The sequence below is a fragment of the Rhinoraja longicauda genome, chromosome 12, assembly GCF_053455715.1.
Source record: "Rhinoraja longicauda isolate Sanriku21f chromosome 12, sRhiLon1.1, whole genome shotgun sequence".
Classification (NCBI taxonomy): Eukaryota; Metazoa; Chordata; class Chondrichthyes; order Rajiformes; family Arhynchobatidae; genus Rhinoraja; species Rhinoraja longicauda.
This window is the reverse complement of record NC_135964.1, coordinates 11,366,720-11,384,492: the sequence shown is the minus strand read 5'-3', so window position 1 is coordinate 11,384,492 and position 17,773 is coordinate 11,366,720. Positions and strand designations below refer to the sequence as shown.

General features: G+C 44.2%; 1 protein-coding gene across 3 annotated transcripts in view; it reads left to right on the top strand.

Annotated features, from left to right (window-relative positions):
* Positions 1 to 17,773, top strand: part of LOC144598704 (uncharacterized) — a 36,808-nt gene that overhangs the window by 7,909 nt on the left and 11,126 nt on the right. Inside the window, exons 1-7 of one of the 3 annotated variants that reach the window (XM_078409012.1) lie at positions 3,379 to 3,621; positions 4,618 to 4,684; positions 12,098 to 12,168; positions 12,344 to 12,476; positions 13,509 to 13,561; positions 13,934 to 14,038; positions 15,891 to 15,981. In XM_078409012.1, the coding sequence (XP_078265138.1) occupies positions 3,535 to 3,621; positions 4,618 to 4,684; positions 12,098 to 12,168; positions 12,344 to 12,476; positions 13,509 to 13,561; positions 13,934 to 14,038; positions 15,891 to 15,981 (607 nt within the window). In that variant the 5' untranslated portion in view covers positions 3,379 to 3,534. Of the gene's footprint in view, positions 1 to 3,378; positions 3,622 to 4,617; positions 4,685 to 12,097; positions 12,169 to 12,343; positions 12,477 to 13,508; positions 13,562 to 13,933; positions 14,039 to 15,890; positions 15,982 to 17,773 lie in introns of those variants that run through there. The other 2 variants (XM_078409013.1, XM_078409014.1) reach the window with 2 other exon arrangements.

Here is a 17,773-nt window from a genome sequence, read left to right as displayed (position 1 = left end):
AAACACCTTCAGTCTTGCAGGATATGGGGACTGTGCCTTTATGTTTTTCTCCTTCAACTTTTTTATTACATCCCGCACTTGTTTCCTCTTCTTCTGTATCTCGGTAGTGTAGTCATGGTTGAAGTAAATGGTCCGTTCCTCATATGTTATTTTTTGTTTCCATGCTTGTTGTATGATGCGGTCTTTCACCTGATGGTCAATGAAGCGGGCGATGATGGCTCGCGGGGGAGCCGCACTCTCTTTCGGTTTGGTAGTCAGCGAGCGGTGCGCTCTTTCGATGCGGATATCGACGGCCGCCGAGATTTGTAATGTTGTTCGGATGAAATCAGTCACAAATCCTATGGTGTCGCCTTTCTCAGCGCCCTCCGGGATCCCATGTATCCGTATGTTATTACGTCTCGCTCTTGCTTCCAAGTCGTCACATTTTGCGGCTAACGCCGCCTCTCTTTGAAGAAGAAAGGCGACTGATCTTTCCAGCCGCGCTGCCCTGTCTTCCGTCTCCCCCAACCTTTCTTCTATGTTCACTGTTCGTCGCTCCAGTGAAGCGGTTCTCTCCAAAAGCTCCTTTAAATTAGTTTCTAGTCTCACCAGAGCTTTTTTGTTGTCATTTACCGCTTCTGTGTGCTCTTGTCTTAACTTGCGTAGCTCCGCCAATATTACAGAGTCTTGTTCCCCACAGCTGATTCCCTTATCTGGCGTGGCTCTCTTTGCCGAGTCCGTAGCTTTAGTATCCGCATTATCCTTTTTGTTTAACCTTGTCTCCATATTTTTATTTATCGTTAACTTTCGTTGTCGAGATAACTTGCGATTGGCCCGCTTCCTGTTGTTACTAATGTTTAAAAGAGCTAGTTTTAATTGGTTTCTTTGAGAGCTAACTTTTTAGATTGTCTAGTCCAACATGGCACCACCGGAAGTCGAGACCCTGGCACGTTTTTGTGTATGTAGCACCCTTGCACTCATATCTTGTAGGAAGTCAATAGTCCCCAGTCTGCAGTGACATGGAATGACAGGGAAATAAGTTATTAATGTGTTTCATTGTGAGAAAAGTGCACTTTCAATTGCATCATGCTGAAATAAGCACTGTTATACAATCAAATACCTGAAATTGAATCAAGACCTGTAATAGGAGAGTTGTATTGTGAGGAGAGGTTGGACAGGATAGAAAAAAAAGCCACAAAGTGCTGGGGTGACTCAACGGGTCAGGCAGCATCTCTGGTGAACATGGATCAGGACCCTTTTTCAGAATCCAGAGATGGTGCCTATCCATGTTCTCCAGAGATGTTGTCTGAATTGCTGAGTTACACCTGCACCAGTTTTTTGGGGGGCAAACCAGCATCTGCAGTTGTATCTGGTGGAGTTCAGCAGGGTGAGTGGGGACTTGGCTGTTCTTCCACATGGCTTCTTGAACCTTCTGTTAGCCTGGGCCGATGAGTGGAGCAGGATCAAGGGCTTATACTTTCTCTCATTTTAACCCTCGGTGGAGCCTCATTTGACTCTGAGTTTAGAAGGATGAGAGGGGACTCACTGAAACTTACTGAACAGTGAAAGGACTGCATAGAGTGGATGTAGATGGGATGTTTCTCTTAGTGGGAGAGTCTAGAACTAGAGGGCACAGCCTCAGAATAAAAGGACATACCTTTAGGAAGGAGAAGAGGAGAAATTTATTTAGTGAGAGGGTGGTTAAATCTGTGGAATTCTTTGCACAGAAGGCTGTGGAGGCCGTCAGTAGATATATTTAAGGCAGAGATAGATAGATTCTTAATTAGTGCAAGTGTCAGAGGTTATGGGGAGAAGGCAGGGGAATGGGGTTAGGAGGGAGATAGATCACCCATGATTGAATGGCGGAGCAGACTTGATGGGCCAGAGGGCCTAATTCTGCTCCCATTCAAAAAGGGGCGTGGCTGTGTTTTGCAGCTGCGGCTCACCGGCAGTCTGTCTTTTTTTTTTTTTTTGTCTGTCATCGTTTAATTGTACGTTTTGTTTTATTTTTAACTTTGTGTATGTGGGGGGGTGGTGGGGGGGTTGGGGGAAACCTTTTTTTCAAATCTCCTCCTCAACGGAGATGCGACCTTTACCGTGTCGTATCTCCGTTCGCGCTACGGCCTAACATCGTGGAGTCGGCGGCCTCCAGCTGGGATCGACCTTGAAGACTCCGGTCGCAGGGCCTGGACTTACCATCTCGGAGGCTTCGGCCATGGGCCCTGCAGACCGCAACATCGGGAGCTCGCAGGTCCCTGGCTGGCGACCGGCTTTCGGGAGCTCCAGCCGTAGCAGCTTCGACCGCCCCGAAGTGCGAGGTATGATCAACCCGCTCGCAGGCCCTTCATCGCCCTGCGTGGCTCGGCCGCAGCACTTTCCATCGCCCGGTGGGGGCTCAAGACTTTCATCGGCCTGCTTGGCTCGGCCGCAGCACTTTCCATCGCCCGGTGGGGGCTCAGGACTTTCATCGCCCTGCGTGGCTCGGCCGCAGCACTTTCCATCGCCCGGTGGGGGCTCAGGACTCTCATCGGCCTGCTCGGCTCGGCCCTGGGACTTTCCATCGCCCGGTGGGGGCTTCAAAAAGTTGGGAGCCTAGATCACCTCGTGGCACCGCGGGAGAAGAATGAGGAGGAGATAAGACTTTGCCTTCCATCACAGTGAGGGTATGCCTAGAGCAATCACTGTGATGGCTGTTTTGTGTAAAAAATTATATGTGTGTCTTGTGCTTTTTAATGTCTACTGCCGGACCCTGACGTGAGAGGACGCTGGCGTTGAGTATTCGCCGCTTTTCCGTCAGGATAGTTTGTCTGTTTGTTTCTATGTTAATTGTTTTTGTAAAGCGCTTTGAGCATGTGATAAGGCGCTATATAAAATAAATGGATTATTATTATTATTATTATGACTGCTGAGTATATTTCATTGTGTGTTTGCACTTCACACATGTGGAGATAAAAGCTCTGCTGAGGAGACTCAATGGGCCGAATGGACCCACGGCTCACAGTTGTGGGCAAAGATACTAGAGGAACAAGATGGACAACTCCATTGAAATCGCGTACACTGAAGCGTAGCACGCAAAGGAGCGTAACGCCCGCCATTTTAGTAGGCAAAACCCGCCGTTCGCTATGCCCCTCGCAGTGTAATCAGTATATTGGGGGAACAGTATGTGTGATGATACCATTAAAATGCAGAATATATCTCATCTATCAATTCACAGATTTTTGTTATTTTTCTTTTTAAATGTTTCTGCCTACGGTGTAGGGTCGAGTGGTCTATCTTGTTCCTCTAGTATCTGGTTGGGGCTGGGCCGCCGGGCCGCGCATGCGCGCTCTCCTCGCTCTCCTCGCCCGCCGCGACCGGTGACGTCAGCGGGGCGGCGAGCCAATGAGGGGAGGGCTGGCGGCAGTTTAAACGCGCGGCGGTTGGCGGCGGCCGCAGCGCGCGCCTGGACCCGGAGCACGGGCCGCTCACCCGGCAACGGTGGCCGGGACAACGAGCCGCTCACCCGGCAACGGTGGCCGCGGCAACAAGCCGCTCACCCGGAGCGCCAGAGCGGCGATGATGGAGGAAGGAGGAGGCCTGGACACCGGGCTGCTGCGCAACGGCAGCCGCTACCGGGCGGCCATGGAGCGCATCATCCAGAAGGTGGGACAGGCCTGGGGTGGAGGCAGTGCCAGTGGCCCTAGGTGTGCGGGACAGCACCTGTGGTCGGGCTCCGCCCTGTCACACTCTGCGTTGCATTTAGTCCCCTCCTCTCAGTCACTAATATCTCGGTGACCTACAACAGGTGGAATGGTGGCTTGTGAAGGGAGTACCGAGAAACATCAGGGTGACAGTGAGAAAATATGTGGCGGATGCAGAATAGTGTGGATTAACCTGCACATTTGTTGGCATTGGTGGCAAGCAGGAATGCAAGAGGTTAGGAAAGGGGAGGGGGAGTGAGATTTTAACGTCAGGAACTGCAGATGCTGCTTTACAAAAGTGGGATGAGATTTGATTGTGCATCAGACCATTTAAATATGCATGGAGATGCCGCAGGATGTTAAAACGGCAAATGACAAATTGGCCTTCACAACGAGAGGAATTCAGTTAAACAGTAGCGCTGTCTTGCTGCAATTATACAGGGCCTTGAAGAGCAGTCCTTTGGTTATGGAAGGATGTTCTTGCTCTGTAGGAGTTAAGTGGAGGTTCACAAGACTACGTCTGGAGATAGTAGAATGTGTGTAGAAATGGAGATAGAATGTGGGTATTTCACTAGAGTTTAGAAGAATGAGAGGAGACGTCACAGAGTGTTAGAATCTTAGTAGGAATATCTTCCACACAGGCAGCATCTCTGGAGAACATGGATAGACAAAATATTTTTTGGGGGTCAAATATATTTAAAGAAGTTAAATCTTTAATTTTGTTTGCATATTTGAATTCCACTGGTGTTTTGGAAGATTTGTAATCACATGTACCAGATAATCTATGAAATTTATAGCTAAATCCATTGTGTCGTCAGATGATGTAATCTTTTGAAGGTAGACGCAAAATGCTGGAGTAACTCAGTGGGACAGGCAGCATCTCTGGAGAGAAGGAATGGGTGACATTTCTGGTCGAGACCCTTCTTCAGACTGACTTTTGATTTATTGATCTCTTTAGTACAGTAATTCATATGAAGAAGACCCGATTATTAATCTTGAGGATATGACCACTGACAATAAATCAGGTAAGACTAATAATATAATAGAAAACCCCAACCAAAACGTGAGTGGATGATCTTTTACTTGTTATTTTCCTGCACCAAGATATTACGGCTGCAGTATGTGGATAGAATCGAGCACAGGTTTTCAGTACCCGTTGTTGTCAGTGTGGATCTTCTTTGTTTTACAAAAGTACACTGCCCATACTCACACATATTTGCAAGACTGATAAGATATTGAATATATCACATGACACAAATCATACCATTCTAAAACTCAGTACTTAAACTTACAGTTACCATTATATACACTACATGAACTAACATCAAATCCCTTTAATATTGAAAACACTCTCCTCCTCTGTCATCTCTGACATCTTCCTGCTGTTTCTTGATCCCACCGTCTCCATCACAGGAGATAGACTATCGACTGACATCTATTATAAACCTACTGATTCCCACAATTATCTAGACTGCACTTCTTCCCACCCGGCCTCCTGAAATGACTCTATCCCCAATCCCATTTCCTCCATCTTTGCTGCATCTGTGCCCAAGATGAGGTGTTCCATACCAGGACATCTGAGATGTCCTCGTTCTTTAAGAAATGGGGGTTCCTCTCTTCCATCATAGATGAGGCCCTCACATGGGTCTTCTCGATATCCTGCAGCTCGGCTCTTGCCCCCCACTCACACCAGGGATAGGGTCCCCCTAGTCCTCGTCAGCTGTCGCACACAGCACATAATCCTCTGACATTTTAGTCACCTCCATCGGGATCCCACCACGGACTACATTTTCTCATCTCTACCCCTTTCTGCTTTCTGCAGAGACTATTCCCCCAGCTACTCCCTGGTTAACTCATTCCTTCCCACCGAAACCACCTCCTCCCCAGGTACTTTCCCCTGCAACCGCAGGAGATGCAATACCTGTCCCTGTAGCTCCTCCCTCAACTCCGTCCAAGGACCCCGACGGTCTTTTCAGGTGAGGCAACGGTTCACTTGCACCTCCTCCAACCTCATCTACTGTTCCAGGTGTGGACTCCTTTATATCGGCGAGACCAAACGCATGCTCGGCGATAGTTCCGCTGAACACCTCCGCTCAGTCCACCTAAACCTACCTGATCTCCCGGTTTCTAAACACATTTTGACTCCCCTCCTACTCCCATACTGACCTTTCTGTCCTGGGCCTCCTCCATTCTCAGAGTGAAGCCCAGTGGAAATTGGAGGAATTGCACCTCTTATTTCGCATGGGCAGCTTACACGCCAGTGGTGTGAATATTGACTTCTCTACCTTCAAGTAACCCTTGCTTTCCCTCTCTCTCCATCCCTCTCCAATTCCAAGTTCTCTGACCAGTCTGACTGTCCCCCTGATTAAATTTTATCTCTGTATGCTTCATTGTCACCTTCCCCTAGCTAACTATGATCTATTCTACATTTTCCTTGATCTTCTAGTCTCTTATAAGATCTTATCATCTTTAGTGTGAAGAAGAGTCTATGAAGGTCTGAAGAATGGAATGTGTAAATCAGCATCTGCAATTCCTTCCAACACGTGACTTTTACTTCTTCACAATAATTGCATTAATATGTGAAAATCTGAAATTAACTTATGTTTAATTGCAACAAATATAACTACATTGAGAATATATTGTTCAACTTTGGTAAATGTGGGTGTCTTGGAATAGATTTTGCACCTACAATTTCTGTAAAATTATTGTTAGATTCCATCTAGGGAGATTTAATAATGCCAGCCATATAATAATAATAATGCATTTTATTTATATAGCGCTTTTCATATACTCAAAGACGCTTTACAGAGATTTAGAGAACATAGGGAAATGAATAAATAGATAAATAAGTAAATAAGTAAATGAACAGAGAAAGGAGACAGAAGGTGAGGTGACCTTCAGTGGTTGAAGGCAGTACTGAACAGGTGAGACTTCAGTGATGTTTTGAATGTGGTGAGTGTGGAGGAGTCTAACGGTTTGGGGTAGTGAGTTCCATAGGGTGGGAGCAGCGATGGAGAAAGCCCTGTCCCCCCAGGATCTGAGTTTGGTCCGGATGTGGGGGGATAGGAGATTGGCAGCAGCAGAGCGGAGGGTGCAGGTGGGAGTGTGCCTGTGGAGGAGGTCGGTCAGGTAGGATGGGGCCAGGTTATGGAGGGCTTTGTAGGTTATGAGGAGGATTTTGTACTGGATTCTCTGGGGGATGGGGAGCCAGTGGAGTTTGTAAAGGACGGGGGTGATATGGTCACGGATCGGGGTGTGGGTGAGTAGACGGGCAGCGGAGTTTTGAATGTATTGAAGTTTACTGATGATTTTTGAGGGTGCGCCATAGAGGAGGCTGTTGCAGTAGTCCAGACGGGAGGTGATGAAGGCGTGGATGAGGGTTTCTGCAGCTGTGGAGGAGAGGGATGGACGGAGACGGGCAATGTTTTTGAGGTGGAAGAAGGCTGTCTTTGTGATGTGTTTGATGTGTTTGTCGAAGGAGAGGGTTTAATCAAAGATGATTCCAAGATTCCGGATGTGAGGGGAGGTGGACACTGGGAGACCATCAATGTTGAGGATGATGTTTTGGGTGGATTTGGTGAGTGTTTTTGGACCAATGATGATGATTTCAGATTTGTTGCAATTGAGTTTGAGGAAATTTGATTGAAGCCAAGATTTTATTTCAGTGATGCAGTTTGTCAGTGTAGAGTGTGTGGTGGGGGAGATTGACTTGGTGGAGATGAGGAGCTGGATATCATCGGCGAAGCAGTGGAAGTTGAGACCATGACGGCGGATTAATTGACCAAGGGGGAACAGGTAGAGGATGAAGAGGAGGGGGCCAAGGACTGAGCCTTGGGGGACACCTTGGGGGAGGGGAGCGGTGGGGGATTTACAGTTGTTAATGGAGATGAACTGGTGTCTGTCAGAGAGGTAAGATTTGAACCAGGATAGGGCTGTGCCGGTGATGTTAAGGGAGGTTTCAAGTCGGGTGAGGAGAATGGAGTGATTTATGGTGTCAAAGGCGGCGCTGAGGTCAAGTAGGATGAGGATGTTGAGGTTGCCAGTGTCGGAGGAGAGGAGAATGTCGTTTGTGATTTTGAGGAGCGCAGTTTCAGTACAGTGGTTTGAGCGGAATCCGGATTGGAAAGTTTCATACAGGTTATTGGTAGAGAGGTGGTATTTGAGTTGGGAAGCTACAGCACGTTCCAAAACTTTGGACAGAAAGAGTTGGTTGGAGATTGGTCTGAAGTTGTTTGGGGTGTCAGGGTTTAGACCAGGTTTTTTCAGAATGGGGGTGACAACAGCGATTTTGAGGGATGGCGGGACGATGCCAGTGGACAGGGAGGAGTTTATTGTTGCAGTGATAAGTGGAGAGAGAGCAGGAAGGCAGGCCTTGACAAAGCTGGAGGGGATGGGGTCCAGAGAGCAGGTGGCAGTTTTTATTCCTGTGAAGAGGTCAGAGAGGTCGGTGGTGGAGATTGGGGAGAACAGAGGCAGGGGTTGACAGGATAAGGGGGGGCAGGTGGTTTGAGGGGGAGCAGTCAAAATCATGTATACTAAGGCACAATATGTTGAGTTTACCCTGTATTTGGCAGTATGAACTTTGTTGTTTTGCTTGTATTTTTAATGAACAAAAAGTGACATTTATAAGTCTTTATCATTACTGAGGTCTGAGGTTCCCACCTGCTTTAAGAGGGCATCAATATTACCCTGGTGCCCAAGAAGAGTAAAATGACAGGCCTCAACGACTATCGACTCGTGGCACTAGCATCCATGGTGATGAAGTGCTTTGAGGTTGGTTATGGTGCGTATCAACTCCTACCTCAACAAGAACCTCGACCGACTACAGTTTGCCTACCGCCACGACAGAGCAACGTCTCTGCACCACGACAGATGCAATCCACTCTGCACTGGACCACTTGGACAATAAAAATACATACATCAGGCTGTTGTTTATAGACTGCAGCTCGGCGTTTCATACCATCATCCCCTCCAGGCTGGTTACCAAGCTCACAGAACTGGGTCTCTGCGTGTCCCTCTGCAATTGGATCCTCTACGTCCGCATCATAGACCAGTCTGTTCGAATTGGCCGAATCACTTCTTCCTCATTAACAATCTGTACAGGAGCACCTCAAGGCTGTGTGCTCAGCTCCCTGCTCTACTCACTCTGTACTCAGGACTATGTAGCTGAACCAGGCATGTGAATTTTCCGCGTTTCCACGGATTTCCGCTTTTTGAAAATCCATTTTCCGTGCTTTTCGCATGGTTTCCGCGTTTTTCATTTTGCCAAATAAACGGAGAAGTCGGATTGAAAAAGAGAAAGGAAAAAAAAAAGCGAACTGTAGACTTGTAATGAACACTAGGGTTCCGCTAGTGGTCGCTAAGGGTTCCGCGAGAAATCTCCCCCCACGTACCCAGGCAGCCTCCCTGGAAATGTGGCACCTCGGCTGGGCAAGGCAGCCAATCTCGACCTCATCGGGACTTCCATGGCCAATTTGTCAATTTGGTCGCTAGAGGTTCCGCGAGAATCCTCCGCGAGCCTTGGAAGTCTCACCAGAAATGTGGCACCTAGGCTGGGCAAGGCAGCCAATCCCGACCTCATCGGGACTTCCGCGGCCAATCGGTGGGTTGAATTTGCAATCTGCAGCCAGGGCTCTGGAACTCCAGCCCAGCTGGAGCCAGCAAATCTATCCCCATAGCCAACTTCCTTGGCCTGCTGGATAAACCAGCAAAGCTCTGAAACCAAGAGTGCCAGAAAATCAGTGGTGGGACTAATGGGTAAATATTAAATTTAAGTGCAAGATTATAAAACTAAATTAATTAAAACAAGGTTAAACAGAGCTGCCAACCATTACGTTACTTATTTATTACCTTTTTTTTTAGATAATTATGACAGCACAATTTTTCTTAGTAAAATACGTTTTTTTGGAATTCTGGGCCGCCGCGGCCTGGAGCACGAGTCCCCGTCGTTGAGCCACTGCGGTCCTGAGCGCGAGTCCCCGTCGTTGAGCCACTGCAGCCCAGAGCGCGTGGCCCGGAGCGGGAGTCCCCATCCCTAGGCCGCCACGGTCTGGATCGCGTGTCCCCGTCCCTGGGCCGCCACGGTCCGAAGCGCGTGTCCTCGTCCCTCGGTCGCCAGAGCGTGAGCGGCCGCCTTCAGCAGCAGACTGAAGGGCAGCTCGCCATCGCTGCAGACTGGGCTGAAATCTGGCGTCTGGCAGCGGACTTCCAGAGAGCGCAGTTCACCAGCAACGTGCAGAGTTAGATAGGAAGGGAAAAGGATAAGAAAGGAGGGGAGAGAAGGGGGGCGGGTGAGCCTTCGCAGCCACTCTCCTGCCTGGGACCAACTGCTTTGCAGGTCAGGCCCGGATAGATTCCCCCTTTCACCAGCCCGGAGTCACTTTTGATGACTGCTCACTGGTATGTCTTGAGGCAGCCGTGCATCCTGCACTAAAGGCCGCACTGACTCCAGGTTGTGTGACTGCTGAAACAGTTTAGCTCAATCCTTCCATCAAACCCGTTTTCTTATTTATAGGTAGTGTACTTCAGACGGACTTTGTTAATCATTGTCATTTTATGGCTGCGCGACTTCATTAGCCTCCAATAAACCAAATAAACACAACTGCATCGCTGAAAATTAATATCACTCTGTTGACCAAAGGCCAACTAAATAAGGAAAAACTCCACTGAATTTCGCCCAAGTCTTAGCACACAAACACTATCAGATTTACTCACACAGAAAGTGTATAGCGGTGCTTAAAAAAAACCTGTTGTCATCAAGTGAAGTTCAGTGAAAGGCTTCTGGAGAAGTGCAAACGGGCAACCATTGCTTATAACAAAAAGCTCTCTAGCAAGGACCTGTCTGTTAGAACCTCTGACAGTTTGAGAACTAAAAATGAAACACTAGATACATGTACTTGATTGGATTGAACCATTGTGGACTATTTCATGTAGATAAACGATGGAGATAACAACTTGAGCACTGGACATCACAATGTCCTGTATTGAAAGTGCATCCTGTATTGCGCATGGTTGTAAGTTTTGTTAAATTGCAAAATTCCTTTTTTTCACTAAAAATTCCTTTTTGCCATCTGTGTTCCCTTTTTTGGTTTGACAAGGTTGGTAGCTCTAGTTAAAATATAAAACATGGAAAAGCCCATTACCACCTTTTGGGCTGATTATCAATTAATGTGCAAATTTACTTAAATGTTATTAGTGTTCATATTATTTTGTAATGTCTGTTTTTACTTTGAAATGCACTAAAAGAGGCTTGAAACTGGTACGTTTGTGTGTAAATTTTCCAATTTTTTGATCCTCATACGCCTCACGCAAGCGCTTGGCTCTTTTCTTCTTTTTTTTACCTCACTTACATGCCTGTGAACACTGCAAATCCGTCTTCAGGTTCGTCGACGACACCACTGTTGTTGGACGAATTGCAGATGATGATGAATCAGGATATGGAGGTGAGATCGATCTGTTGACCAAATGGTACCAGCATAACAACCTGGCTCTCAATATCAATAAGACCAATGAACTGATTGTGGACCAGAAGAGGAAGGATGAGAACCCACAATCCTATTTATATCAACGGGACGATTGTGGAGAGATGCAAATACTTCCTGGGCATGCATGTCCGAAGATCTTTCCTGGACCCAGCACACTCTTTTCAATTATAAAGAAAGCACGTCAACAACTCTATGTCTGAGAAGATTACGGAGATTTGGTATGTTAGAGAATTCTCTTGAACTTCTACAGGTATACAGTAGAGAGCATATTGACTGGTTGCATCACAGCCTGGTTCAGCAACTTGGAGCGAAGAAGTCTGCAAAAAGTTGTGAACACTGCCCAGTCCGTTACTGGGTCTGACCTCCCCACCATCAAAGGGATTTACCGGAATCGCTGTCTCAACAAGGAGACCCACACCACTCATTTCACCCCTGTCTTCGGCAAGACGGTATAGGAGCCTGAAAATTGTAACATTCAGGCACAACTTATTCCCGACAGCCATTCGGCTATTAAACACTACAACCCCAAATAAGTTCTGAACTACATAGTGCAATAATAGTCTATTATTGGGGTTTTATTGTGTGTACGTATGTGTGTTTGTTTATATATACATATGATCAATGTGTGTGTAGGAAAGAACTGCAGATGCTAGTTTAAATCAAAGGTAGACACAATGCTGGAGTAACTCAGCAGGACAGGCAGCTTCTCTGGGTGACGATTCAGGTCTGAAGAAGGATCTCGACCTGAAACGTCACCCATTTCTTCTCTCCAGAGATGCTGCCTGCCCTGCTAAGTTACTCCAGCATTCTTTGTGTGTGTGTGTGTGTGTGTCTTTTTTTCTTTGTTTATAGTGCACTATGTTTACATATTCTGTGCTGCTGCAAGTAAGAATTCCATTGTTCTATCTGAGACATATGACAATAAAACACTCTGGACTCTCTTGACTCTTTTAGGTCAGACGAGATGGTGTCTTGTTGACTTTTACCTCCTGAGAAAACAAGGCCAAAATAACTCCAAGGAAAAGGTACATAAAATAATGAGCCCTAACTTTCAACGCAATAACCTGTCTTAATCCAATTGCATTTTAAGAGCATTTTAGCTGTGGTTTTATAGAAACGGTGGAATTTAAAATGTTTAAAGTTAGTAGACTGAACCAGTGAAAAGCCAATGAAGATTCATTCTTGTCATTATTGTTTCAGTCTAGTAAACAGCGTGAAGCAGATGTAAGCCTGGAGCAGTCAGATACACTGTGTGAAGCTGATGTCAGCCAGGCGCAATCTGACAAACTGTATGAAATTGATGTCAGCCAGGGGTTAAGCACCAATCTATCAGGTATAACAAAACACTTATTAATTGTGTTTAAAGTTGAGAAATTTTGGTTTGTGATAAATAACAAGAATATATTTGTGTACTAACGAACATTCAGCTTGAATTTTTGATATGCCGTGGCTCCTTTGCAACATCTTCAATTTATGAAGCTATTCTCTGTACACTGGATACATTGTACAAAGTTCCCAACCCCAGCCTTTTTAATTTGCAAAAGTTTGCTTAAAGCATTTTCCAAGAATCCAAGCCTATTGTAATTTGCGGAAAGCCACTGAATCACTTTCACTCGACTGATTTCAAACTTCTCTCTTTGCTCCTGAAACTGCAATTTGCAATCTAATCATATATCTTGATCTTGTACTTTCCAACATTGATCTGTGTTGAACATAGTTATGTCCTTTCAGTTTATTTTTAAATACCATGCACTCGCATAACATTTTGAATCTTGTTAGTTCAACCTGTAATTTTGGATGTTGTATTTATCCATAATCAATTATATTGACCGACTAAAACTACAGGTCCCCGGGGACTGTGCTCACTTGCCTTGTATGTTCCCATCTGAGCTCTCCAAATTCTCGTTCTAGAAGTCCTACAAGTTCTAGTCATTTTCCAAGAATGGATGTTAAACACTTGTAATCTTTTTCCTGGTGGCTATGTCTCTGTTAGCTATTTTGGCAATTTTTGCAGGGAAATGCTTGTTCTGCACCTTTTGGCACAGCACAGCCCCAGAAAGCCATGCCACTGCAAGCGTTTGTCAGGGAACTTTGCACAAGGCAAATGCAAGCTTGGCATGTCGGTTGTCAAATATGTAAACATGACTTGACACTGACTACGGATTTAATGAAATGAAGTAATTTCTATATTTCCTGTAGACCATCTTTACCCCTTTTGCCTCTCTCAATCTAACAAAATTAGGTCTTTTTTTTCAACCCACTGTATATCTGATCTGCTTGTTAGTAAGGATATATATTGTGTCAGATAAGGCTCTTGCATTTTGCACATATTCAAAAGGATTTAAAATTATCTTTTTAACAAAAGGTCAAGCGGATCATACTTCAGATTTTGAGGAGTACAGTGAAACTACGTCTAAGGTATAGTATCTTCATCTTGCACATAAAATGTCACTACTTAATTAATGCCAGATGTATGATATATAAAAATGATGCTCTGTGTATGTGTAGTATTAAGTTTCTTAATCGTGCTAATACAGTGTCTTGGCTTTTAACCTCAGCTGTAGCTTAATTTGAGTAGATATTCATGTTAAGTTTATTTTGGATGCAAAACCACTCTATACTTTTCTTACTGCAGCATTTTCTTATATTTTCTTTATTTTTGATTTTGGGTGTATCTGTCAATTTTGAGATCTGTCTTAATTGACTGATTGCGATTGTGCTTGGTGGAAGTATTTTGGGTCAAGGTGAAATTTTTAAGGGCACAATTGTCCTGTTTTTTTTTTAACCTAGCTACAAACCAGTGTATCCATGGGAGAGATGAATGTGGGTGATAAATACGAGATGGATGTTGACATGCTGGCGACTAGCAACTCCAGCCTTGGAAAGCAGATTGTGGTGGGTGTTGGATTTGTGTTAACTGATAATAATGGCAACTGTATGATTAGTAAATCACTGTGTGAAGAGAAAAAATTATTGTAAATCTACAGAATATTACAAGTAAATATTGACTTTAAGATGCTAAATTCACTTTGACTTGCTGTCTTGTTGTAGCATTTCAATCTATCAGCACTGTAATCCCATCTATATCTTTGAGACTTCAGTTGCAGGGATCACCAATCAAAGTTTACAAATAAATTTGACTTTCTAATAAATTGTCCAAAATGATGATTCAATTCTACTAGCCTCTAGCCTTTTTAAAAAAAGTAAACAGATAGTATCCCTTGTCCTGTTTATTTAATAATGTACTTTTCAGATTTTTATTTGATAGTGTAAATTTTGCATTCTGTTGCCACCAATTTTGTGACTAACCTTGATTCATTTTAAAATGATATCTCATTCTTCTTACTCAAGTTGAAGGCTTTAGTTTCAGATAGTAAAATAATTCTAATAATTTTAGTGAGTCTCCATTACATTTTAGGATATAAATATTTAATAATGTTTGTTTTTTTAGAAATTCTCTTCCCCTATTAATAATTCAAGATTTGCTTTCACAATGTGGATAATTTGGTGCTTCTGTGCAACTATATAATCTATCTCAGATTAAGATGGCTGCCAATAAGATGCACTAGAATGGTTCCAGGAATGACAATGGCAAGTGAACTGGAAAAATTATGATTCGTCCTGGTTCAAAAAGACCAGGAGGAGATTAATAGTAGTTAGAAATTAGGTTTTCAGATTTGTTCATGAAAAGCTGATAACCAAAAAGGACAGATTTGTAATTAACAGCCATACCAGAAGTGACATGAGGAAAACCGTTGGTAATACAAGCTGAAAGAATCATTCTGTGGTTACTTTTGAATTGTAATTGTGTAAACGCTTAAAAAATACATTATCACAAGAGGTTTTTGTTGTAAGAGTTATGGAATGGAAGTAACTGAATTGATCTCTGAGAACTAAATGAATATAACTGATTCTGTACAATTCTCTCTACTATACTGTACAAGGACTCGTGAGAAAGGCATGTTTGAGGTGCAAGTTGCGAGTTGGTTTTACACATCTTAAATAACTCATTACAATGCAATATTTGCAACATGTGGAAGGGATGGTATGAAAAGGTCTTGAGAGATGAAATTTAAGGTTCTGGGGGGGGGTGCTAACAATAGGAGCAGGAATGATGTTAACTCTGAATTTTCAAGATTTGGGGGTTACTATTTTAAAATAAGGGGCTAGGTTTCCATTTATGCGTATCAAAGAAATTGAGAGATATGGAGTTAATTATTGGAAAATTATGTCATGGTGAGGGGCGGCACGGTAGCGCAGCGGTAGAGTTGCTGCTTTACAGCGAATGCAGCACCGGAGACTCAGGTTCGATCCTGACTACGGGTGCTGCACTGTAAGGAGCTTGTACGTTCTCCCCGTGACCTGCGTGGGTTTTCTCTGAGATCTTCGGTTTCCTCCCACACTCCAAAGACGTACAGGTATGTAGGTTAATTGGCTGGGTAAATGTAAAAATTGTCCCTAGTGGGTGTAGGATAGTGTTAATGTACGGGGATCACTGGGCGGATCGGACTTGGAGGGCCGAAAAGGCCTGTTTCCGGCTGTATATATATGATATGATATGAAAGGTCAGCGGTGAATTTTGGATGGTGGAGCAGCAACAAGGGTCAAAATGGCTGCCTCTTTATATTTTTTGAAGCTGTACCAGTATGCAAGTGGGGACTGCTGATCCACTGAATGTTGTGTAATGTAAATTATATTTGCCCTAACTGTTAAATATTAAATGCTTTCAATTATTAAATCTTTGAAGGTGAAATGTGTAGGGAAGAATAAAGACAATCCATTGATTACGTTTACACCCACGTTGAAGATACAAATTGGATCATTGCCCCTTAATCATGGTATGGATGCGCTATTCTGGAGGTGTTACTGCTGTGCAGAATTGTGATTATAGCAGATTTGATATTCTTAAATCTTTATTCAGTGTTTAATGCTGTATTTAATCCTTAGTTCAGATAGATTTGCTAAGTAATATATTTTTCAGAGACAATATAAATTCAACTTTTGGCATTGATATGTAAATGGAAACCTTGCACACCAAAATTGGAAATATCATGTAGGGAATATAGGTGCTGAAAGTGTGCTGACAAATACTTGCTCACAAGAGATCTAGTGCAAATTAAGCAGTTCTGTTTCAATCATGTCGAGAATTTTTGGAAGTTCATTTCAGATCCTTTATCCAGGCTACTTAGAACTGAGGGGAGGAAGGAAGGAACTGCCCCCTCTGATTCTGCACAGATGATTGTTCCTTTTTGTTGAAAATGTATTTTGCAGTTAAATGCAGGGGGTGGCAGTCTTGCCCATCTCATTCATGCCACCTTGAAAGGGAGAAATACAATTAATCCTGTTCTTTCTTATTTCCTTTTATCCCTGCAAAGTATTCTCTCTTGCATGCTAATTGGTTTCCCTTTTGATTCTTTTTGCCATTACTTACTCTTTGGGGTAACTAGTGGAGATTAATGGAGAACCCAGCAGAAATCCACATGGCTGCATAACAAACTCCATGCAAACAGCAAGTAAGATCAGGCTTGACCCCAGTTGCTGGGTCTGAGGCAGCAGCACTAACTGCACTATGCTTCCAAATTGTGATAGATTTGACAGTGATTCCTTCTCTCACTTTTTGGTTAATTTTAACTGCCAAAAGGAAAGGAAGTGGACTAAACTTGTGATGGGATGACTTTAATGCCATTGGGTACCGGGCCAAAGCACAGGGTCCCTTGTGTCATCAATCAGTTTGGGAAAGATGGGCTGTGACATTCGACAATACAGTTATCATGCATGCCTTTCAAAAGCTTTTGGTTTGTAACTGCATTTTATTTCTTCAAATTCACTTAATTTAAAGCAGGACATTCAATGGAATTATCCAGAAATCCTTGTGGATGGAATGGGGGGTTGAAAATCTGTGAAATGTGCCATTTTTGGAACCTTTCTCAGTATGCTTGTATCAAAGGTTCGCCTGGTAAAACGGACGTAGCAAGAAGTTGCATCATTTCACCCCTTGCTTCAGTGACTCAGACCAGTGTGAAGATAGCACATGGGAGAGCCTTTGCTGCATATCATTTCAACTATTTTATTTGCTATTTGTACAAATAGCCAGAATAGATGTGTGTGTGTAATTTTCACTTTGTCCCACAGTTTGCTTGAGCCCAAACATTTCTAATGAGATGACAAAAATATTTACGTTCGCCAGAGAATATGCAAAAAACTACAGGTGCTAGTCCACCAGTCACTTGTCAGGCTTTGTCCGACTCCACCTCTTCTCAGATTCAGAATTCGAACTTCTATCCTTATCTCACACTTTTTGCCTTTTCATATCTGGCCATTGTCCAACCAGGCAACATCAGGTGGCAGAGCAGACGCTATAGATCAAATGGCTAATTCCTTCTCCTATGTCTTATGAGCATCTGCCTATCGAATCCCCACCCCCCTCACCTGTATCCACCTATCGCTCACCTGTCCCACCTCTTCTGAAGAGGGGTCTCGACCCGAAACATCACCCATTCCTTCTCTCCAGAGCTGCTGCCTGTCCCGCTGAGTTACTCCAGCAATTTGTGTCTACCACCTCGCTTCTAGCTGTCTTCCACCCCACCACAATCAGTCTGAAGAAATGTCCTGACCCGAAACGCCACCTGT